The sequence below is a fragment of the Antechinus flavipes genome, chromosome 1 (assembly GCF_016432865.1).
Source record: "Antechinus flavipes isolate AdamAnt ecotype Samford, QLD, Australia chromosome 1, AdamAnt_v2, whole genome shotgun sequence".
In the NCBI taxonomy this organism is placed as follows: Eukaryota; Metazoa; Chordata; class Mammalia; order Dasyuromorphia; family Dasyuridae; genus Antechinus; species Antechinus flavipes.
This window is the reverse complement of record NC_067398.1, coordinates 17,825,476-17,850,486: the sequence shown is the minus strand read 5'-3', so window position 1 is coordinate 17,850,486 and position 25,011 is coordinate 17,825,476. Positions and strand designations below refer to the sequence as shown.

Here is a 25,011-nt window from a genome sequence, read left to right as displayed (position 1 = left end):
TGAAGTGGATAAGTAGGCCCAGAATTAAATAGAATAAAAAGAGCATGCTCAATTGCATCAGGGAAATTATGTATCAAAATCCATGCATGAGCACAAAAGCCTGTATTTTTGACGCTATTATCTCCTCATGATGTTCAGAGATACAAGCCTTTGTCTCTAAACAATCAAAATTACAGGTGACCCAAAGAGCAGCCAAGATACAAGCCAGTACAGGCATCCCAATGATGCAGGCAAGAAGTAACATAATGGACTTCATTGTAAGTGTGCAAACAAGCAGTGGGCAGCTTAGTCATTGTTTTGTCCTTGTCTAGCTTGCAGTCTGCATACAAAAGGCTGCATATTGGTCAAGTAAATAACAGAGAACCAATGGATTCCCATGGGCCGCACCAGCTTGGACCATGAAATGTCTTTCACATTATCTTTAACAATGACATGTTAAAAGACCAAGGGGAAACCTATTGGATTGGTCCTGTGGTCCCCTTTATAGGAAGAATTAGAGAGACTCACACAGGATACAGAGCTTCAGGTTTTGCCCACAATACTGTTCCATAACCAATTCATTAAAGAAGTTTTCTCTATGTCATTCACAGTGCCACCTTTTGCCTCCTCCTGGAAGACAGGGAGTTAATCCAGGTGAAGCTCAGGGCGCTTGGAGGCTGAGGATCTGTGAGGTGCAGTTCTGGCACTCATCCCTAGCAGCTCTATGACCTCCAGTCAATCTGTTCCATGTTTCGGTGCCCCAGCTTGTTCTTGCATGAAATGACTACCATAACTTCGATGATGGTTGGGAGGAAAGAGCTTTATAAATCTTAAACCTTCCATATCTGCTAGCTGCTATTATCATACACCATGGAAAGAGTCAGGAATGAGGGACCATAGGCCATTGCTGTAAGCTTCATTTTCCTTCTCTCTAAAATGGAGATAATACCTCTACTACCTATCTTATAATGTGGTTTTCAAGAGGAAAACATATAAGCTCTAATGAGTTGTATTCACATAAAATATGATTATAATGTCATATAAATATAAGCTCCCTCCCTAAAAGATATCCTAAAATGAAAAACTATATAAGTAAACATGGGAAATTAATGCCAGATCAGAATGGATTCAGATTTTTGTATGAGCCAGATCGAAGGAAAGAGAAGGCAAAAGTGAGTATGACTTATATTTAGAGTGATAGTCATTAGTTGTTGGGGTTTTTTTTGTCCTTCCCTCAATTACCCAATAGATTTCAAAATCCCTTGGAAGGATTTAATGAGTATTTGTTTAATTAAATTGAATCGAATGCTATTTAGCATTCTGAGGAAAAATAAACAGAAACCCAATTCATGATGAGAAAATATTTGGAAATCCTCCTAATTCTTCTTCAAAGATCCAAGACCAAATCAGATCTCAAGCTCCTTAATAGACACTGTTGAGAACTTTCTTGTTGTGTTCAGATTGACAAAAGTTGAAAGGCTCACTTGGGGAATGAGGTGGGGTCCGGGGGAGGTGGACTCACGGGTACAACCAAGGGAATCTGCCCCAGCTTTCTCTTTTCTGAGGCTTGCCTCTCCTGGCTGTCAGGGAGAAATTGTGAATACCAAAATTGTGTGTATGTGGAAACCAGGGTGTGCTCAGACAGCCCAAAAATGAAAAAGCAGGGTCAGAGGCAGCAACCGCCTTTTACGTCATTCGAAAGATCAGTTGCTGAGTTAACATGACAGAGGGGGCAAGGCTGGCCTCCGGGCCGGCAGGGCTGGAGGTCGGGTGTCCACACGCACAGGACACCGTGTAGGCTGGCATCCCGTGACATTGCTCGTTGGAATAAGAAATCTCCCTCTTCCCTTCCCCATACTGTCTCTGGGATGAAAGGGCCTTATTTCAGTATCCTTGACAGGAGTCTTTGTGGCCCCGGGGGCTCTGCCGACCTGCCTGTGCAACCCTGGGCAAGGGACGTTGCCCCTCAGGGCCCCAGGCGGCTCTGTGAGAGTCTGCATCGCGAGACTTCATGTCTGCATTAGGAAGGGGGCCTCTCCCCAGCTTTCTCTTGGAACACTCATAAAGCCAAAAACAAATTTCAACAAAAAGTCTCCAGTATCATCCCTAGTTTGGAAACTGATCCTCAGCAGCCATCCCTTGCAGAGAACCGATTTGAGACGTTTGGTTTGCCACCAGGGACGCCCTCCCTCTTCATGAGTTTTTGTCCCTCTCTGTGCTTCCCCTGAGCAGACAGTACGGCCACACGTTGGAGCGGAGTGTAGGAGCGCAGACTTAGGCCTTCTCCACACCCGCACGCCCTACCAGCCCTGTCCCAACTCTCCTTTCTGTGTGCCCCTCGTTAGTGTGTCTCACTCGCTTTCCCCGGTCTCCTGGCCTAGGGTGGGCACGTCAGAAGCCCTTTGTCTGCCCCTCTGCGATTGCCAGTCCCATCACTGCCTTCTCTGTTGTATCAAACGGCCTCTCCCCGTCCCCAAATTATGCGCATTGAAACATTCTAGGCTAGTGAGATGGACAGATGTGTAGACAGTTATGTCCTTAACTCTTTTACTGTCATCGGGCTTCTGTCGTGCAATTTAGAATTACCACGAGCATTAGCTCATGAGCTTCTTATGACCAGACACCATGACTTACTCATCTTTGTGTCTTCCCTATCTGTCTATGTGCTCAGAGCCCACTTTAGGAAGTCCTTGATACTGGTATGTTAGCAGAGAATGAATTAAGAGCTTCTGGTATGTGTAAGTCATCACAATTTTTAGACAGCTTGTTTCTGATTGTTACAAATGACTTATGTATGATAAGTCACGCTCAAAAGCTATTAAGAAATTGTCCTTAAAATAGGTTAGCAGCCCAAAGTTCCTCTGATCAACACCATTTTTCACTAACGTCATTATGTACAGAATAATAAGCCAATCCAAGCTCAAAGTAGTAATACTTTGTGGTAACATTAACTAATCATGTAGAATGTTGTTCTCGTAACGCAAACTGCCCTCGGAAACATGGGTCTGCCTGGCATTATATTTTCGTGGAACCAATTACGGGGGTTAACCAGGTTATATAATACATTCAGATATTTTTATTGTAGTGAAATTGGAGTACAAGAACCAGAAGAATAAGCATATTAATATTGGGAGTTTTTTTTTTCATATTATATCATTCAACATATTCCTTGAACGCGTGAGCAGATTATAGGCTGTGGTTAAAAATAATCTGGCTTCTATAAACTGGTCAACCTTAACATTAACAAGAAAAACTGAAGGCTTCTTCTTCCTAACTGAGCTTACGGGATCATCACATACAAAATGAAATTGCTAATAATTAAGGGTCTTAAAGTTTAGCGATGTTGTGAGAGCCATACGTTTTCCCTTGATTTTCTAAGCTATCCCAGTAAGGAACTGTTTAGCTAAAGTTAGGATGAAGGATAGTATTAACATTGACCAAACAGTGTTGTTGCTGTCCTTTGTATTTAGGCTGAGCCCAATACCCCATGTATGTTTGCATGAGGACTTCAGGTTTTTTACGTGCTCCAGACATACATCCTACATGACGTTAATAGGAATTGTTTAGCAGCACAAATAGCTAAAATGTAATGTTAAGTCAGCAAGGAAGAAGCCATAGGAAAGAAACATGTCCTCTAAGCCCTTTGTCATCAGCTCCATCCCCTACTCTGACTGAGGAGGCTAAAGGAGATAAGATGGTCTCTGGAGGCCCTTCCAAATCTGTTAGGCATGAAGGAAGCAACGAGCAGCAGTTGGAGGGGTCATTTTGACCTCTTGGCTGAGGTAGCCCTACTTGCTAATGCAGATCACTGTGTATCTTACCCAGTTGCCTAGTGTACTCAGAGGGGAATCAGAAAAGCAATAAAATAAGCATTTATTAATTGCCTGCTGTGAGCCAGCCATCATAGTTGGTACTTTACAAATATGATCTCATTTGATCCTCTCGGCCACCTTGGGAAGTTGGTGCTGTTATCATCCCTATTTTACAGATGAGGAAATTGAAATTTGCCCAGGATTCCAGAGCCAGGAATATTCCGAGTCCAGATTTGGATTCAGATCTTTCCGATTCTAGTCCCAATATTCTACTGATTTAAAATCATAACTTTGTAACTTAAAGAAGCTCTGCACTTTCAAGTTTGGTTCTGAATAAAGAGGAGGACATTAGTACAGTTGTTCGATTAACGAGGAAAGGCTTTTCTCTGTGACCTTCCTTGGTTTTCACATTAATAATTCATAACCACCTGTAGTGAATTGTTTGAATTTCTGTAGGAATCATGCATATGTTCATACAGCAAATGTCATCAATGACTGGGCTTTATAATTTGTCACTGGGGATTCCTTTGTAGGATTATATAACTTTTTTTTCCCTATGAATCCTTGTCCTCCATCATTTTGAGTGACTAATAAGGTCACCATATCAGCAATTTGTATGTAACTTTGGTAAAATTTCTGTAAAGTAGAAATTTCTTCGTCTGCTATAATTAAATGGACTAAATAAAAGGTGCTTATCAGAAAATACCCTATTAGCATGAAAGTTCGGGACAAATCCTTTCTGATTTCCTTAATGTGTTATTATGAAATTCAATTACACAGCATGCTCACCACACTCATTTTACTGTCTATAATCTATTGCTAGCCAGGGTTAGCAGAAAGAGAAAGGTATCCTGAAGTAGGATACATCGAGTGAGTCATTTCCCCATTATAATCATTCTACATTTGCAGGGTGAGTGATGGTATTTTAAGGAAAGCCACTACTAAAAAGACTTAGGACCACACTGCCGTCTTGAATTTAATTTGCTTGATTTAAAGCCTGCAAGGGAAATTAGATAGATTTGGGGGGGAGGTGGGTAAAAAGGAAGGTGTAGAGGCAGTTTTGCCACCAAATTACTCCCGAAACTATAGGATACATTTAATTATAATCAGAAGTTATAAGAAATACAAAATTTTCAGTGGGTCACCTATATGAAAATAAACATGTAAAGATGCAAACGAGTCCCTTTTCTCTTCCCAGCTCAGTCCCTTCCCACAGCTAAAAATATCCCCATTTCACACCCCACCAGCCCCTCATCAGTGGAAGTAAACCAGAGCCCTGTGACCACTGCCGTTTGCTATTCTGTTTCCTTCATCTGTATGCAGTCAATTCAGTAAGCATTCATTAAGCATCGGTTCTACGCCAGACACTGCTCAGTGCTAGGGATACAAAAGATGAATGGAAGCAGTTACCGGCTCCTCGATTTAGAGTTAGAAAGGACATTAGAGGGCAGCTGCTTCTTCCCCATCATTTCAAGAAGCTGGGCCCAGACAGGCCCTCCAGGTACCAAATAGCACAGCCAGAATTTGAACTCAATCGCGCTTTGGAATCATGGTAGAGATGGAACAAAAATGAGGCAGGAAGACAAGGCAGGGAGGAGAGCCCTTCTGGTCAAGCTGAAGCCCAGTCCTCCTTCGCCTCCACAATCTGCCCTCAGTCAGCCTGAAGGTATTTGTGCAGCCATGGGCTTCCCGGGGTTCGGCCTACATGGGCTATTCAAAACTAGGGCTGAAGGGCCTTATTCAAGAATATGCATTCTGGAATCCTTGAACCATTCTGAAAACTTGAGGAGGGGGACTCTCCTTCCTCAATCATGTGAATAAGTTAGAGAGCTCAAAAATAGGCACTCACACCCCACCCTGCCCCTGCTCTCTCCTCGGCTAGGGTTCTTGTCTATCTTCCTCTTTATCCTCCCAGTGGCTGCGAAGACGAGTTCTACTGGAGAAGGTCATTGGCAGCCGCCTGTCTCTCCCCCCCCCCCCCCCCGTGTATTTTCATCACCAAAGCTCTGATAATAAGTCTCCAGGTCATTCTCATAAAGTTTTACATCAATAACCACGTGGGTGTGTGAGTCGGGAGCTGCTGATGCCCTCTGGACCACGTTTAAGTGTTCTGTGTGATTTTTCCAGTCCTTTGATATACCTTCCCCTTCTTCAGCTTCAGAATGTTTTCAGAGCCGTCTTCCTCTGGGCATGGTTCTGTCCGGAAGTCCTTACTTTGGTCCCAATGCTCTCCCCACCATCTTCTTCTTGAATGCCATTTGCCACTTACTGAAAGAGAGTAGCAAAAGCTGAGTCCATTTGGGGACTGTCATCAGTGATGGACATGGATTCTTATCCAACCGATGCTATAATTCTGCCAATGTTTGTCCATTTTCCTCCACAAAATTCCCACTTATGTGACTCATCCGGATACATCGGTGACCCTGGATTCTTGAATGCTCTGCCAGCAAAACATAAGCAGTGATAGAGAGCTAGCATGAAGAGCCCTTCCACTACGGTCTGGTGACAGCGTCCATTATCCAAGGACCAGCCTACCTAAGTACACCAGCGGCCACTGGGTGATGAATTCTTTGAACGCGACAGTCCATGAAACAAAGCTCCCATGTGGGAAGTTAAGCCCAGCATTGTTGTGTAATAAATGAAACAAAAAAATTACCATCTTGTCAAAACTAAAAGGTCATAGAGATGCTTTTTTCTCTAACGTAGAAATTTTGTTCTTATTACTAAGAAATCATTTCACGATTTGCTCTGGACAAAGCAAAGTGATAGATCATTTGACTTGGTAGAGAAAAATCCATCACTGAGGGCTCTCTTCCAACAAGTTGTCTCTTGTACATGTGTTAAAAGCATTCAGTTCAAAGATCCCTTAATGGCTACAGTTCTAGAGTATGGCTTTGGGTTAACCATATCAAAGAATAATCATCAGTGGTTCACTGCTGACTTAGAAGAGGTCCTAGGGAGTGTCCCAGGGATCTCTGCTTGGCCTTGAGCCATATAATGTTTTTATCAGGATCCTAAGTGACAATACAGAATCATGCTTCTCAAATTTGGAGGTAATATGAATTGATTCCCTGAGGCTGAAGGTCTGGGAATCCTTTGAGATACAGAATAATCTGATTTAGGATTAGAACATTATTTGATTAAAGAATTAGAGGTGGAAGGGATCTTCAGGGCTACACAGTCCAATCCCTTTATATTAAAGGTGAGGAAACTGAGATCCAGAAAGTTGAAGTGACTGACCCAAGATCTCCCCAGCATTAAATGGCTGAGGTGGATAGAAGTCAGGCCCTCCACACCACACACACTGGATTTTTGCCAGTAATAGAGCCCTGTACTTGATGTCAGGAGATAGTGAGCTAACTTCTCTCATTCTCAGTTTTACCATCTATAAAATGGGGATAATAATGCTTGAACTCTCTAACTCCCAAGCTTTTTACAAGAAAACCACTTCTTAAACATTAAATGCTGTAAAAATGTGAATAGTCATAATTATCATTTATCATTAAATCAAGAGCAGTTTTTTGAATGTTTTTATATATAATTGGACAGTTTAAAAAATCTGTTAATTGCATTATCATCTCACCCTCATTTTTCTCAAGTTTAAAATCATCTGTTTGATTTCTTCTTTTTCAGAGATTGGCTAAATGTATTCAGCCCACCTATTGTCCCCCCAAGCCAGCAGCCTGCAGAACACCTGGATTCCTCAGGAAGTTCGAGTGTCCAAGGTAGGAATTTAAATAGTAGCATTTGCTGGAAAGGAAAATAAATGAATTTATAAACTTTTAAAAATAAGCCCACAGCTGGAGGGGGCTCCTAAGGTCATCTCATCTGCCTCCTTCCTCTCCTCCATTTAAGGAGGAAGAAATCTTGCTATTTTTCAGCTGTGAAATACCAGCCACATAGGGCCATTTCTGTGCTGGGGAGGGAAGGAGGGGGGGATATTGTCTTGATTTCTTCCTTCATAATTTCAGTGAATATTTATTGTACTATAACAGGCTATATACATAACCTAAACAAATCAAAGAAGTGGCCCCGATTTCTAATTATTGCTTCTAAGAAAGTAATTGTAATATTTTAATCTCACTTCCTGAACACTACAAAGTCAACACATTTTTATCGGGAAAAATCACTCAATGCAACTCTGCTGGTCTCTAGTGGAAATTTGAAAAGAATAAAGAGATAAAACCTGAGACGGGGGATCCTTTGTCAGCGATCTCAGCCCAGGTAACCCACTTGGTTCTGGCTCTGGGATCGCAGCATTACCAGTAAGGACCAGGGATGAGACAGCAACAACATAAGTTCTGCTGAAAATAGAGCAACTTGAGTGGTAGCAAAGGAAAATAAATGTATGCTCAGCCTTGACATCATGGCTGTCTAAGAACATTCTCTGCATCTTATCTCGAAAGAGAGAGCACAAGACCTAGAGTTAGGAAAACAAAAAAAACACAGCCGAAGCCAACCCAAGGTGCCAGTTTTCTGCTGATTGCCCAAGGGAGAGAACACTGATATTTCCACATTTGTCTTCAGGTCTAGAGAATTCAGAGTGAGAGCTCATAAATCTGACTTGTATATTTTGGCTGCCCCGGGGATGGAGCTGTTTCTGTGATTTACTATCTGAAATAGATTATGCCCCCCCAATTGGGCATCTTTTCGGAGGTGTGCATTTATAATTACTTATGACAGAAAAATAGGGCCTTGCTGTCAAGAAGGGACCTTGCTGGGAGGAAGCACGTGATCTGTTCTGTTAAATGTCCCAAATAAGCCAAAGAGAATGAGACTTTGATCCTTGAGCAAAGGCACCCGAGAGATAGATTTCTGATAGTGCCTCAAAAGGCATCTTGAAGTCACTGTCACAAAGGCGAGCACTGACAGCAGCAACTCAGTTACGTGGAACATAAACTGAGCTTCTGCCAGAGGGGAAATTAAAGGATTGCATTCAAATGAGTCCTTTCCAAATGGGCTCTCTCATGTTAACTCCTCATGGCTCAGCACCTTCTCCTGGTCCCGGTGTCACCGCCTTTCTGGCCTCGGTGGACCAAGGAAGCCTGTGGTCTTCTACTTCCTGTTTCCACATGTTACCAGTCCAAGAGGTCCCCCAATATTCCTACTGTACCTACACCACTCCCAGGGCTTTAAGCCAAATTAGAAGTTTGAGAAAGGAGAAAATTTTGTTTATGTGTTTGTTGTTTTTCATTTTTTTAACATTCTTTTATTTTTAAATTTTGAGTTTCAAATTCTCTCCTCCCTCCCCTTTCCACACTTAGGGAAAAGGCAAGCAAAATATATTATAGATGTGAAATCATGCCAAAAATGTTTTCCTGTTAGTTATCTCACAAAAAAGCAAGACAGATTTTAAAAAGGGAGAACATTATACTTCCATTTGCACTCAGAGTTCATCTAGCACTTTTTTCATCATGGTGCCTTTGGAATTGTCTTATTTAAATAATTGTATTGATCAGAGAAGCCAAGTCTTTCCCAGTCAGTCATCGTTACAACATTGTTATTTTTCTGCACAGCAGTCTGCCTTCTCTCTTCATTCTGCATCACTTTATATCAGTGCTGCCATGTTTTGTTTTGTTTTTTCTGAAACCTCCCCCTTACCATTGCATTAATACTTCATCGCAGTCATATACCACACCTTGGTCAGCCATTATCCAATTGATGGGTATCCCCTCGATTTCCAATTCTTTGCCAGCACAAAAAGAGCTGCTAAAAATATTTTTGTACACATAGGTCCATTCCCTTTTTCTTTGATCACTGTTGCGTACAGAGCTAGGAGTGGTATTGCTGCAACGAAGATTATATTCAATTTTATAACCTTTGGGGCTAGTGCCACGTTGTTCTGAAGAAATATTGGACCAGTTCACAATTCCTCCAAAAGTTTATTAATGTATCTGGTTTCTAGTTTTATTCCTTCTGATATTTGTCATTTCTGATAGGTGGTGGCTCAGAGTTGTTTTAATTTGCATTTGTCTAATCAATAGTGATATAGAATAGTTTTCACATAACTATAGGTAACTAATTTCTTCTTTTGAAAAATGCTTGTTAATAACCCTTTGAGCTTTAATGGCTCTTATTTTCGTAAATTTGATTCAGTTCCCCCATTTGAGAAATGAGGCCTTTATCAGAGAAATTTGTCTTTAAAAAAGTTTGATAGTGACTGCATTGTCTATGATATCTTTTGGCAAAATGAAGTTCCCCTGCTTATCTCTTTTAATTAGCTCTATTTTTGCTTTTGCTTTATCTAGAAGTCATGATTGCAACTCCTGCTTTTTTTCATTTTAGCTGAAACATAATAGATTTTGTTCCAGCTCCTCAGTCACAACCAACTTTGGTGATTTTGGAGGGGGAAACAGTGCAAAGCCAGGAGAGGTATTGGGCAAGGAGAAACAAAAGAATATAATTCAGATAACCATCTTAAATTAAGAATAAGGAACCCTTGCCCAAATTCTCTTGTATCAAGTGCCCCTTTAAGATATAGCTTTAGGGCTCCCGATTGCAACTCGTACTTCATTTTTTCATGGAAACAGTAATATAAAGTTTGTCAGGTGTAATTGAGAAGCCATGATGAGGGTTGTATTGGGGGGGGGGGTTGCTTCCAGCTGCAGGGATTCATGTGCACACACACCCTGTTGTAAAGCCTCATTGGGGTCTGGAAGGAGCCCTGAGTTCAGGCATGTCATCACATGGGCCCTGGGGATCTGCCCAAGGACAGGAACCAGTGAAAAACATGGCTTTTCAAGCATTGAGGTCCGAGTGCTTTAGGGCCACGCTGGCGGCTCAGGGACTTTCGGAAGGGATCCACAAGGAAGGCACCACCCCCATGCCTATGTCTGCCTTGGGCCTCAGAAAGCTCTCGTTACTCACGGAAGGCTGCAGAGTGATTGCCAGAGCCGTGTCTTGGGCCGGGCCGGTCCTCTTTCCACTCTACCAGGCTTTGGTTATTAGCCAAAAAACCCAGCAGTGGGGACTGACTTCACCGGCATCAGGAACTCCCAGGTGGAGAAACACCCTCCTCCGGGGCAGCTCAGTACTTGTGCAGCATCCTAGGGCCCTGGTGAGCTGCCTGGCACTCCAGGAGCTGATGTGACTTGGAGAGGGTCTCGCAGCCACTGGTGTCAGGACTTTCCATCTCCCACCTTTGAGTTACTGCCTCTCCTCTCATCCGGGGACAGCGGTAGCAGCTCACCATTTACTTGTAACAGAAAATCTGTTACAAGTCTCAAGAGTTCATTGATAAACGGACTTTGGGGCACAATCTTTTTAGAAATTGGCAATGGCTTTATAAGAAGTTGTTTACACAGTGAAATATTGATACTTCAAGATGAAGCAAACCTTCAGAGTTCTCTTTTAAGTAGCATTTCACCAGAATAGAAAATTGCTTCTGGCTTCCACAGTGTCTGATGTACTCGCTTTCCAGCTGATGCCCGAACAACAATCAATACTCCCTGCCTGTCGTTCACTTGCTTTCTGAGCAGCAATAAGATTCTAATTCTGTATTGTCAAAGAAATCATATTTGAGCCTTTCATTTATCTTGTTCTTCCCCCGGGGCTCACGTCTGCTGAGAACACTGTGCAACTTACAGAGAGCTTCCCTCGAGGATGCTACTTTGCCAGAGGGATGCTCCGGGTTGTTGGAAAACCCTGCATTCAGTGGGATCCTCTCTCAAAACGCCATCGTTATTGATGGAGGGGCAGGCCATCCCAAATGGAGATCCTTCCCCGTGGAATGGTTTCAGTAGTGTGTTAGTATGCACATAGGAAAGTAGTCCATCACTTCTGAAGCTCCGTATGGGAGCCGGGGGGATACGGCAGAGGCAGAAAATCGAAGTATAAGTAAAGTAATTCAAAGGTGTTCAAGGTATCTGGCCTCCAATGACATATTCTAGATTGAAAAGTTGAGCGATTCTTTTTCACAAGCTGGATGGTGTTTTTTGTTTGTTTGTTTTATAAGTACATTAAATGTAGGTAATTATTTACATTAATTGGCTTTAATAAAAGTAGGTGAACTGGAGAATTGACTCCTCCCAGGAACTCTTAATGGACAGATCAGCAGACAGCCAATATCACAGCATTAGCAATGGTTGAGTTGGTTTTTCTTCTGTTATTACCGTTAACCAATTTCAGAGTGGATGAGGCTGAAACTCAATAAATTGATTATTAAATAAAAGGCAATTCCATTTAACCAGAAATCATTTTATTATGGGGGAAAGATAAAAAGCCTGATTTGGACCCAGGTCTAGATTGTTCTAGTGGTATGGGAAATTGTCTTTTTTTTGGTTGTTTTTGTTAATATCTCCTTGTTGAGGTACTGTGGCTCAGCCTTAAAAAGAGCAATTTGCCATTTTGAGGAAAAAACAAACCCTGTGTGATCCAAGAATGTAATTGAAAGTTTCATCGTACCCATGCACGGTAATTACTTTTCATAACATTTCCCATTGCTTTGACATCATAATGGTAATTGCTTAATGACACTATAATTTCATTACATAGTGATTACAATGGCAAAGTGATGTTAGTTGAAGTCTGGGAAAACTACATTAGAACCAAAACAAAATCTTTTGATGAAGTTGGATTGAACATTTCAGTGTCAAAGGAGATCGTTTCACTCGGTTTGGCTCCAAGGAGGTGTTTTTTGATACACCAAGGTTCAACTCGTGATGGTCGCCATATTGCAAAATAATTAAAATAACCAAGCACATATTTAAAATATCCCAGGCTCAGCACGGCAGCTGGAACATAGGAAACACTCGAGAAACGCTTGTTAATTGATTAATAATAACAATTCATATTTCTGAAGTTCTCTGAACTTTACAAGAATTATTTTGCTTGACTCTCACAACAGCCCCATGACAGGCGCATAGATGACCCCCAGTTTAGAGCTGAGGAAACAGACCAGTGGAGGTTAGGCGACTTGGCCAGGTCAGGAAGCAGCTGAAGTCAGGCTGGAGCTCCAGCCCCGCAGCAGCCCGCTGCACCCCCGCCTCCTCTGGCTGCCTCTGTGCTTACAAGTGAGGAGCCTGAGCACTGAGGGGGCCCAGAGAGGAGGCCGGCCCTGGGCTCCGGTGGCCGAATCCAGCTCTCCTCCCTCCTCTCCTCCCTCTTCCCCCCCCCCCCGGCACTCGGGCCCCTCCAGGTGCTGGACACGTGCGAAAGGAAGACGCTCCATCGCGGTGACTCGGTTTCATCTCACGCCCGTGCGTGCTCACACACCGAGCTGAAGCCGGTAGTTTGTGGCGTGGGAGGGTGGGGTGTAGGTCCATAATGTCTGTGTAGGGATAGATTTTCTATCCACATGTGCATGTACATATGAAACAATTATAAATTTGACAAAAATTCAGCTTCACAACCACACAGTCCCTACCACGTGCCAGACTATCCTCATCAGGACCACGGTTTCCTCCTAGCAAAACATCTAGAAATGAATTGGGTCCTGGTTGATTCTCCCTGCCCAGCTGGGTATAGGATTCATCCCCCACCTGCCACCCACCATCCTGGCAAGATTCCCAACTGGCCGTATAACATGCCAGTGTTTCTCATCTTGGAATGCTAGCCCGTAAATCTGCCTTTCCATAAATTACAGGTAGAGAGACCCATAAACAGTTACATTCCGTATAATCCTTCACCACAAAGGTCAGTTTTCCCAAAAGCGTTATTTAGTCATGACAAGAAATAGACTGAGGTCCCCAAGAGATTGATGACGCAAAAGAATTCACCTCCACAGCTCTATGATTTTTCGGTTATCTCTATTGGGAAAATTAGTTTTACTCCATGAAAAAGTGGGTTTTGGCTAAGAGTTCAAGAACCATATGTAGGGAAGGCTACGGTTAGAAAGGCATATCATGTAGTCCAGGCCGGGGTCCTGAGCAAGGGTATTTTTCTCATAGTAAAAGTAATAGGGTTAATTAAATCTGCAAAAATGGAACATTAGGTAGGGAAATACTGCAGAGGACATTAGCAATGTAAAATACCCTCTCAGGCTGCCGATTATGGGCCACGTGCAAGGAAGACTTGGTCCCATGGTGCTCACTCTAGATCTGGGAGCGAGCTCCCGGTCCAGCCAGTCCAACCCCCTCATTTTGCATTTGAACTCAGTGAGACCCCGAGAGAGTAAGGGCCCCCCCCCATTCTTTCATAGCCAGCCTTTGAGGCAGGATTTGAATCCAGTTCTTTATGACTTTAAGCCTAGCACTCTAACTACAGACCACGAAACCTTAAATTAGTAGATAATCTTCCTGACGGCAGTAGTCACACTCTGGGGATGTGTCTGTGTGTCTCTGTCTCTTGACAGTGATAAGCACAGGGGATCCCCTGCTCACAACCACCCCCCCAGTCGGGCTTCCCAGGCCCCTCCAGCAGCCAGCTTCTCAGCCTGGTAGCTATGATGGCGCTGGTTAGTCCCAGCCCTGTCCTTGTAAACCAGAGTTAGTGGGGGTGACTTTGGAGTTGAATGTGAGAGATGCCTCTTATGTTCTAATGTAAGGGAATACAATATTGGATTAAGAAGCGATCTATTTGATTAGTAGAGGCAATTTTATGGAGATTTGGTTTGTTTTGTTTTGTCTGTTTCTGAAGTGAACACATCCCACCGTTGCGCCCTGGGCCCTCCTGTCTGCTCCCCCTCACTCTCCCAGAGACTTCATCCATTTTTGTGGCACCCACCACAGCGAGAGCCAATCAGATGAAACTGCTTATCTCAGATGCCAGCAATGTGCCAGGCACTGTGCCGGGTCCTGGGGGTGTATGTACCTAGACCCAGGAAGTCAGTATGTGGTGATTGGGGAGCCCAGAAGAGACCCTTGCCTCTCCTCCAGATCTGCCCCTGAAAGTTTTCTGCTGGAATCGTCCCCATCACCCCAGCTTCAGCACGTCCTCCAGTAGCTGACTCCCACCCAAAGCCCCTTCTCTCTTATTCCCGTGGATTTCCAGAAATTAGAAGGAATGGGATTTCTTCCTTAGAGGAGCAGTCCCTTCCCTGCAGCTGAAGAGCTAACCTCTTGGGCATTTACTTACTTCAGGATTTTCCCTCCCCCACGGGCTTCTGGCAAACTGAATGAATCCTGGTCTATTCCAAAACTCAGTTAATCATAGTGGACTGTGTCACAGTGAGCTGTGGTCCAGGTCCATCCAGCAAAGGATCCTGCCCTGGGCCTTGAGTTCCCATCCTGGCCCTGAGTGTCTGGGCAGGTTACTTCATTCCCCAGAACTCAGTTTCCCCATTTTTCGAGGGAATGATCTCTAAGGGCCCCCCAGCCCCAGAGCTGGGCCTAAAGCCAGCCTGGCCATCAAAAAAACAGTGGATCTCCAAGGCCTTCTTTTTTCCTGCCAGGGCAAGCCATGGTATTGTTGAGTTTCAAAGAGACCCCAAAAGGTTGGGATTGCAGACCAGTGTCACAAGGTATTTCAAAATAATTTGCAGGCTTGAACCCATCTCTAAGTTAAGTTTATTATAATTGTATAATAATAATTGTATTGAAGTGGGTTAAGTTCCAACAGGATTTAGCCAAGAACCAGGAGCAAGAAGATAAATTTATAGAAAAAGACAGATCTGGTTCTTCATGACACTGAGATGCTAATTTTATGGCCCAGAGGTAGAACTGAGGAATGGTCTGGTATGCACCTCACCATTTGTCTCAGAAACCCTGTTATCGCTGACCAACAGCCAGCCACATTTGTAGGATTATATTATAGCATTCTAAGACCAGGAAACTTTACTTATTAGGACAGGGGGCCTCAGGATTATTGCTATTTTTCTCCTAGAAGCTATACCCCATCAGTATCTCAGTTTTCTTCTCTGTCAAATGGGCACCAACTGAGATCTCATTCAGCTTCAGGTCTGTTCGTTTTCATGCAAATGATAAAGATATTGTGACAGAATATAAGCCCCTCAAAGACAAAGCCTGTCCCCCATCCTTCCAGGGGTCTGGCAACCTGGCCCATAAAAGGCACCTAATGCCGGCTTCCCTAGCAGACATCATCCTTTTAGCCACTTGGATGATTATAAATTAATCCTTTCCTGTCTCCATAGCTACTTCTGTCCTTTTTGTAGCTAGACCCTTTGAATTAGGCTAGGAGGATTTTAAAATTCATTTTTATTGTTTACCTTTTTCTAAGGGTTGGTACACGATCAAAGCCAGTACAATCCCAGCTTCATTTTCCCTGCTCCCCCCATTTCAGGAAGGACCACAATAAAGGCAGCTTGTGGGGTTTGAGTGTATACCAGGGTAACAGGGAGCCCAGTTCCCAGTTATTCTATCTGGCTTTGCTTGTCCCTGTGCTTTTCTTCCCATCTGCCCAATTCCTCTCTTTCACCACCATCCCAAAACCAACAATTTAGAGGGAGTTCCTGAAGTCACTGATTCTCCCTTTGTGCAATACAATAGGGAGGACTCAAAATATTAGGTTGAGATCCCAAAGGATTAGATATTCACTAAAGTTAAATTTATTTATTTAAATTTCTGTTATTTTCTTTCTCATTCTACTTTAAATATTGTTATAGTCCACCCTCAGACATGAATATTTGCTTGTTTATCGAATGTTTTCCTAACTTTTGTGACTTTCAAGAAATCAGGGGACCTCTGAGTATCCAGGGCCAATTCTCAATCTAAATCCACTGGCCAAAGGGCCTTCTACTGGGTGACTGCCCACAGCAACAAAATCATAGATTTCAAGCATTTTTATAAATAACCGACCTCAAGAAGGTGGATCACACCTTGGGGACAGGAAGTCGGTTCTTTATTCTCTCTCTCTCTCTCTCTCTCTTTCTCTCTCTCTCTCTCTCTCTCTCTCTCTCTCTCTCTCTCTTTCTCTCTCTCTAGCTCCATGGATCACACAGTCAGCACTTAATAAATAATGGATTTCTCCAACTTTGTTCAGCTTTGTGGGTTCATGTCTTTCTCTTCTTTCCCACAGGTGAAGATGACTTAAGCACTGAAGAAGATGAGGAAGTGCTGACTCTGTTGTATGATCCATGTCTAAACTGCTACTTTGATCCCCAGACGGGGAAATACTACGAGCTAGCTTAGCCCCTTATCCAGGACCCAGGATGCCTCCACCTCCAGCAAGACATTATCTCACGCTTTCACGCTTTGTCAAGTGTTCCCCAAAATGTGCGTGCACGTTGTGTGGTCACACTTTCAATCAAAATAGTTTGGCAGAGAATCAACCGTGTCTGTAAGTACCACAGAATGTTCAGAAATAGCTATGTCGTTTTTACAGATTTATATTCATTTAAAACGTTGTGAAGAACTAATATAATGACAAAATCTTAGGACGTTGGGGGCTTTTTCTTATTTGTTCTGTATCAAATAGATGATTTTGTTTATTTCCTATTATAATCCTTATGTAAACCAATTAAGAGTTATTAATTCATATGTTTTGCAGTGTTAATTTGTAAATGATGGCTTGATATCCAGAAACTGTATTCTTTTCTTACCTGTTAAAAATCTATTTGGGTACTTTCTATTTTATTATATATTTGTATTACCAGAAAGAAAATAAAATGTGATAGTCAAAGAAAAGTCTTGTAAGTTGCTCTGCGGTTTTGTAGCATATTTGTATTTGTATTACCCCTAGATTTTTACCAAAATATTGCTGGAAGTCCTTACCTTTTCTTAGTCACAAAATAAGGAAGCCATCCCTAATCAGCTTAGTCTTTATAAGGCCTTGGAGTTGCCTTTTCATTATGATTCCTGCAGATTCTGCCAAACATTACGGTGCTCGCTGCTTATCAATTCAGGCCACTTGTCTCCTTAGCCCTGTCTTTAAGAGAAGAACATAAGTGCATCTTGTTGAATTTTTCCACCAATTATCTCGGAATTCTAATTATAGCGGTCTAGTTTCCTAATCTGAAAACTCCACAAACCTGATAGATCCCCAATCTCTGGCTCATCCGAGGTCAGAGTGTCTTTCTTTTTGTCCGCTAAAAAGTACAGTTGTATGATAAAGAAGCAGTCGTGTGCTTCAAGCCCCGGGGAAGATAGCCTTCAAATAGCTGCCAAGTATGGTCTTCTTGAGCCTGAGGAAACACTTACATTAGCTGCTGTATTTTTTTATTTAATAAGGCAATTTTTTTTAATAAAGTAAGGTGCCTTTTGAAATGAAAAATGATGGGTGTATAGTCTCAGGCTCTTAATAGTAGTCACTTAGTGTTAACAGCTTGGAGTAGAAAATGTGTTCTTAATTTAAATAGCAGATTGGGCCCACTATTCAAGGGATGATCAATTATTTAGAGCCATATCCCTGATCATAAAATTTTAATCCTTCTGATCATAAAGAATAACTCTGTGATGAATAGATAGCCAGGATTTTCCTATTTACAATAAAGCAGTGAATACCTGTTACCAGATTTCAAACTTGAAAAGACCCTCAGCAGTCATTGAGTCCGACTCATCCTTGAACAGGAATTTCTTCTGCAATGTGCCTGACAAGCGATCATCTGGCCCTTGCTTATAGACCTCCAGTCAGAGGAAACTCATCCCTCTCAAGGCAGTCCACTGTATTGGGGGATAGCGCTCTTTGTTAAAAAGGCTTGTTCTTGTTGTTGGGAGGGGCCTGACATCAGGCCTCTCATCTGATACCCATTACTCTTGCTTCTTCCCTCTGGGATCCCAGGGAGCAGAATAGTTTTTATGTGATCATGTGATAACTCATTAAATGCTTAATGACATGGCTCCATTCTCCACTGAGTCCTTCTGAGTTAATTCTCACCAGTTTTCATTTGGGATGACCTGAGGCCCCATGTTCTCAGCATACTTTCCAGCCATTCAATGTCAATGATTTCTTAAAAGTGGATTTGCTTCCATTTCCTGCTGTCCTGACTGGAGCGAGCAGCCCCTGTATGACCTACAAATGATGCGATCCCTGTCTGGTCTCAGGACCAGGAGCAGAAATACCACAAATAAGACATTCGGGAATAAAAAAAAATCCTTCTCATTAACTCCTTTTAAATGTCTCTTGTATTTTATAAGGAATCACCCAAAGAAATACTATGGAAAATTCTAACAAAAACAATGAAGGAATTGTCTGGTGCTTCTTGTGGCCAATTCTAAAGCATCTTCAAATTGCCACATGGGTGCCTGTTGATCAAGTGGTGGTGAAAGGCAAGAGATGCAGAAGAGGGAGGTGTCTCCCATACATCATATCACCTCCAGTGGTACATCCCATACCTCAGTGTGCATCTCCACTTAACGATATTGCTTTCAGCCACCACAGTTAATTGAAGATTGAGATTTCTCACTTAGAACTGCCCACACTTTTCCAAGTGGTTGAGGAGGAAGAAGTACTACAATGAGTTGGAGCCAAAATAGAAATAAATATCATCATCATCATCCTTCCTGTCATCAGATTCACAGCCTCTGGATCATCTTTGGTTCTTTACTCTTCCTTAGCTCTCATAACTCATCAGTTATCAAGACGTGTCTCTCTGGGAGAGTCAGGGACAATGTGGTCAAGTGAGTCCCCTCAGACCGCAGTGGCACTAGCCCTGGTCCTGGAACTTCTAAGCTGCCCGCAGCCATCATCCCTGGGGGTATTTCCCATGGAGATGCTGCTACTGGGACCATAGCCACAGCCACTACTGATATAGAAAGAGCTTCCACCACCAAAATCTGTGGGCCTCGCAAATGACACAGCAGGAGGAAGTGATATTTATTGATCAGTGGAAATGGCATTGGAGAAGAAACATCCCCATGACTACTGGCTTCATAACTATCATCTGAAAGTAGGATATGAGATGAACAGACAATTCTCAGATGAAGAAATCGAAACTATTTATAGACATATGAAAATATGCTCCAAATCATTATCAGAGAAATGCAAATTAAGACAACTCTGAGATACCACTACACACCTGTCAGATTGGCTAGAATGACAGGGAAAGATAATGCAGAATGCTGGAGGGGATGTGGGAAAACAGGGACTCTGATACATTGTTGGTGGAGTTGTGAACACATCCAGCCATTCTGGAGAGTAGTTTGGAACTATGCTCAAAAAGTTATCAAGCTGTGCATACCCTTTGATCCAGCAGTGTTTCTACTGGGCTTATACCCCAAAGAGATACTAAAGAAAGGAAAGGGACCTGTATGTGCCAAAATGTTTGTGGCAGCCCTGTTTGTAGTGGCTAGAAGCTGGAAAATGAAAGGATGTCCATCAATTGGAGAATGGTTGAGTAAATTGTGGTATATGAACGTTATGGAATATTATTGTTCTGTAAGGAACGACCAGCAGGATGAATACAGAGAGGACTGGCGAGACTTACAGGAACTGATGCTGAGTGAAATGAGCAGAACCAGGAGATCATTATATACCTCAACAATGATACTGTTTGAGGATGTATTCTGATGGAAGTGGACCTCTTTGATAAAGAGAGCCTTAATTGATCAAAGATGGACAGAAGCAGCTACACCCAGAGAAAGAACACTGGGAAATGAATATAAACTGCTTGCATTTATGTTTTTCCTCCCGGGTTATTTATACCTTCTGAATTCAATTCTCCCTGTGCAACAAGAAAACTGTTTGGTTCTGCACACATATATTGTATCTAGGATATACTGCAACCCATTCAACATGTAAAGGACTCTTGCCATTTGGGGGAAGGGGTGGAGGGAGGGAGGGGAAAAATCGGAACAGAAATGAATGCAAGGGATAATGCTGTAAAAAATTACCCTGGCATGCGTTCTATCAATAAAAAGTTATTAAAAAAAAAAAAAAAGAAAAGAAAGTAGGATATGAGGTCTCCTTCTTTCCATCCCTCCCTTCATGCATTAGGTTCATTTTAAAATTTGTATCCCCAGTTTCTAGCACATAGTAGGCAATTAATAAATGTTAAACTGAATTCAATATAGGTAGCACATAGTCAGCAATTAATGCATGCTTGTTGAATTGAATAGACATGTAGGTATAAAATAAGACAATCTCAAATAATTCAGTGTACACCCTATGAGTGATTTTAAATTGGCCATCTCTGAATTTATTAGTCATGGCAAATCCTAACTAGTGGGTATCATTAATGGAACCAGGGGACAATACAAGTGTGGGGGAATTTTTGGTTTTAAATAAGTCGCTGGAATCAACACGGAGCACAGGATCCCAATTAATTGAAAGGGAAACCCATAAAGAAAAGCACAGCAAGACTGGAGTATTCTAATACATGCAGAAATCATGCCAAATAAATTTGCTCAGGCGTATCTGCTCCCAGAGTTTTATTTCTTTTAGTCAATCAATCATTTTGCGCATATCTTGATTTTTCTCCCTGAAGTACAACTATATTTATTAGCCACGACTATAGACAAATGGACACTAGTTTAGGAGTAGTCATTATAAAGTGATCTACTTGGCTATGATTAAAGCAACAGAGTATTGAAGTAATATGGGTTGAACAAAAATACAGAAGACCAGCTTTCAAACAAATCTAAATACTAACACAAGGTAGTATACCAATGGAGGAAAAATGATTTTAAGTGTCTGCTGTATGCCAAGCTCTATGCTAAGCACTAGGAATACAAATAGGGAAAAAAAATGCACAAAAAACAATAACAATCCCTGCTCTCAAGGAACTATGATTGAGGGAGACAACACAGAAGAGTTCATCTATAGGGCAGAAGGAAAAGCCCAGTGGTCCTAAGGATGTATCAGCAGGTCAGATAGCAGTACGCAGCTTTTGACTCACCGGAAAGATCACCATCCGTGACTCTCTAAGGTTAATCCAGGTCTGGAATTCACATTTAATGGGCACAGACTTAAAGGAGGTGAGAATGAGTTTATTACTACTCAGAACTTTGATTCAAACAAGACATAAGAGGAAACTTAAAACATCAAAGCAACACACTATCAAACACAGTTATCCCTGTAACAATAAAGACAATATAAGAAACAAACAACGTAACACAACATCTCCGCTCTGGAAACATCAGCCCCTGAGGCTCGGAAGAAGGCACTGAGGTGAGTACCATGGATTGACTTCCTGCCATAACTGGGGGAGGAGGGCCCACAATCGCTGTAACGTCAATGAAAATCAGGAAGAAGTTTTACTCCCATTCTAAGTCTTTCCCAGGAAAGAATATCTGTCAGCCAAGAGAGCTTTTATCCCAGTATCTTCTTACAAATATATTAAAAGTCACTCAGATTAATATAACAGTTTAAACATCAGTGCTCCCAATAATCCTGGGAGTCGGGGTTACCCCTATTAAGGCAGAGAGTAAGTGACTTGCTCAAGGTCCCACATCCAGTAAATATTGGAGGTGGGATCTAAGCAGAGAGCGTTCCCTCCCAAGTCGTGACAACATCAGTTCCCCTTGAGCAGAAATTCATTTCTATCCTAATGTTCCTAGAGTCCAATCCGGTGCCTAGAATATGGTAAATAGGTGCTCAACAAGCACTGTTGATTGATCTGTCCAAGCTGGCATTAGGGCAGGGCAACCAAGGCTTGCATTGAAACAAGGACAGCGCTAATAGTGCTGGTGCCACCTGGGCAGATAGAAACCCTTGAGCTTAGCATGCAATTAATAATAATGTGTAAACATACAAAAGTATGGGCTCTTTTCCAAGTGGGCTCCTCCCTTCTCCCTTCTCCACAGCAGCAAAATCACAAGACCCCAGGAGATTGCCATACATATTGGAGGGATGGAAAGTAAGAAGCCTTGTGTCCTAAGATCTGAGGTTTCTTCCACCTGTATCTCTTGCCCCAAGCACTGGAATTGCTAGTAATTTATTGTATCTGTATTTATTGATCATTAAACGTTATTAAGCACCTACTATGTGCCAGGAACTCTACTAAGCATTGAGAATATAAAGAAAGGCAAAAGTCAGTCCTATTCTCAAGGAGCCCAGCCCCTAAGCCTGAGAATGCTGCATATCTGAGTATTTGTGTTATGTAAAGTAAATTCGTTTTAGAAAATGCTAAAGTTTAAGCTTTATAAAAATATCTGTAAAAATAACCTGTAAGAAGGACTAGGGACAATGCATGCCCATGAAAAGGGCAGAGAGATGAATGGTCGCTATCTGGGCTCAGTATCTCCTTGAACACTTTATTTCTGGCTTACTTAGTTTTAATATAATCAGGCTTGCATTAAGCCATGATGATGTGGACTCTAAGAATTAAATTGTCAATACACTTGGACCACAGATAACATTATTTCTCCTGCTGACATATTTTTCCTATAGTAAATCATTTATGATCCTGCAGACTATTACAAAAGGGAGGTCTGGTCCATGATATTGATTCTTTTCATCAATCCAATTTATCAATGTCAGGATTTATGCTGAATCTGGCAAGATTTTACCATCTGAACTTACTCCTAATGGTCACCGGTATAACTGATAGACCGGGCACGGTGCCTGGCACACACAAAGACACTTAATAAGTGCTAGTTGATTGATTGATTGATTATCATATAAAGAGTATGTCTGAGTAGTCTCAGTGATTTACTTCTGAATTGGAGAAGTGGGAGGGGGATCTCACATTAAATGTAGTCATTTAAGAAAGTGCAGCCATTTAAAAGTAATCATTTTCAGAAAGTTCAGAGTGATAAATTATTTCTAAAAAGGTCATCACTCTGAAATATAATCTCTGCTAATGAGAAAGTTTCATTGCTCAGTCCATCAATCTAAAATATCTGTGAGGGACTTACTAGATGCCAGGTGCTGAGCTAGGTTCTGGAGCTACAAAGATAAAAGCAAAATCACGTCTGCCCTCCAGGAGCTTCCATTTTAATGGGAGAGACAAGAGGTGCACTTGGGAGTGGGTACACTAGAGAATATATGCAAAATAAGTGCAGGGTAGTTTGGGGAGGGCATTTCTTAGCAACTAAGGAGAATCCTGAAAGACTTTTTGAAAAAGGGAACAATGGATCTAAGTCTGAAGAAAAGCATGGAGTCCAAGGATCAGAGGTAAGGAACTGAAGCATTCTGGGCATGGAAAACCAGTACAACAGATAGGAGAAAAAAGATGAAATATAGGGTGGAGAAATAGCCAACAGGCCAATATGGCTCAATCAGAGAACACACCCTAAGAAGACTTCAACCTTTCCATCTACTCTGCAGCTGAACTTTTTTATGGGTTGTCTTCTCCAATTCAAGGAGGAGCTCCTTGAGAACAGACACTGGCTCAAGTTTTTTTTTTTCCTTTCTAACCCAGCATTTGGCACAGAGTTTGGTACATAGTGCTCAATAAATGCTTTTTTCATTCATTTACTCACTTCATTTATTCATTCTTCCTTCTACATAAACCATAATGTATTAGTATTTTCAGATTGAAAACCAAAGATCTAGAACTGAGCCTTTATATTTTCTGTTCCTTAACCAATAATTCAATATTTCAATCAATATTAACTAGGAACTCTAAATGATCTCAAGAAAGAGACTGCAACTAAATATATAGATCTGTGAACCAGCTGCATGGAGATGACAGTTAAATCCATGAAAGTTATTGAAGTCACTAAAGAGAAGGGGGAGAAAAAGAAGGGCTCAGAACAGAATTGGAAAGCCCTCCTGGGGTCTTATACAGCTATTAAGCCGGTAAAGGTTAGAGAAGGCGTGATTAGACAATCAGGAGAAGAACCAGGACAGGAGCGACACAAATACCCAAAGGGGAAAGAATATACAGGAGAAGGGAGTCAGCGGTGTCAAATGCAGCAGACCCAAGAAAAGAGAACTGAGAAGAGAAGATCCAATTTGGCAATTAAGAGATTCTTAGCAAATCTGGAGAGCAGTGTCAGCTGAGCAATGATATTGGAAGCCAGAATGCAAAGCGTTGAGGTGGGAAGTTGAGGCAACAAATACAGATGGCTTTTTCCTAGGAGTCTGAGAAAGGGAGAAAAGGTAACACACAAGCTTGAGCAGATGGTAAGTCTGAGGAAATGTTCTTTAAAAGCTGGAGGAGACTTGGGCAGGTAGGAAGGCAGGAAGCCAGTAGATGGAGAGTGATTAAAGATGCATGGGAGACAAAGGGAGGGAAGAGGCTCAGTAGCACACAAGGAAGGGCAGCTTTGGGACTGTCTCATTATCAGAGACTAACAAAGGAGAGGAGAGTGAGCAAGAGAAGAAGAGGAAGCACATAGTCAATGGCTCTAATTTTCTCAGCAAAGAGATAAAATCCTGAAAGGAAGAGGATTGGGAGTCTTGAGGGGACGGGATTTAGAATATCTCTAAAGGTGCTGAAGTTATATGTGGGTATGAGATAGACAGTCATTTAGGGTCCAGAGCCCAGTGGAAGGTGTGTGAC

General features: G+C 42.1%; 1 protein-coding gene across 3 annotated transcripts in view; it reads left to right on the top strand.

Moving 5' to 3' along the window:
- Positions 1-17,311, top strand: part of CFAP20DC (CFAP20 domain containing) — a 202,022-nt gene extending 184,711 nt beyond the window's left edge. For all 3 annotated transcript variants that reach the window (XM_051979881.1, XM_051979888.1, XM_051979875.1), the window contains 2 exons: positions 7,425-7,516; positions 16,704-17,311. In XM_051979881.1, coding sequence (XP_051835841.1) covers positions 7,425-7,516; positions 16,704-16,816 — 205 coding nt within the window. In that variant the 3' untranslated portion in view covers positions 16,817-17,311. The remainder of the gene's footprint in view (positions 1-7,424; positions 7,517-16,703) is intronic.
- The last annotated feature ends 7,700 nt before the right edge of the window (positions 17,312-25,011 follow it).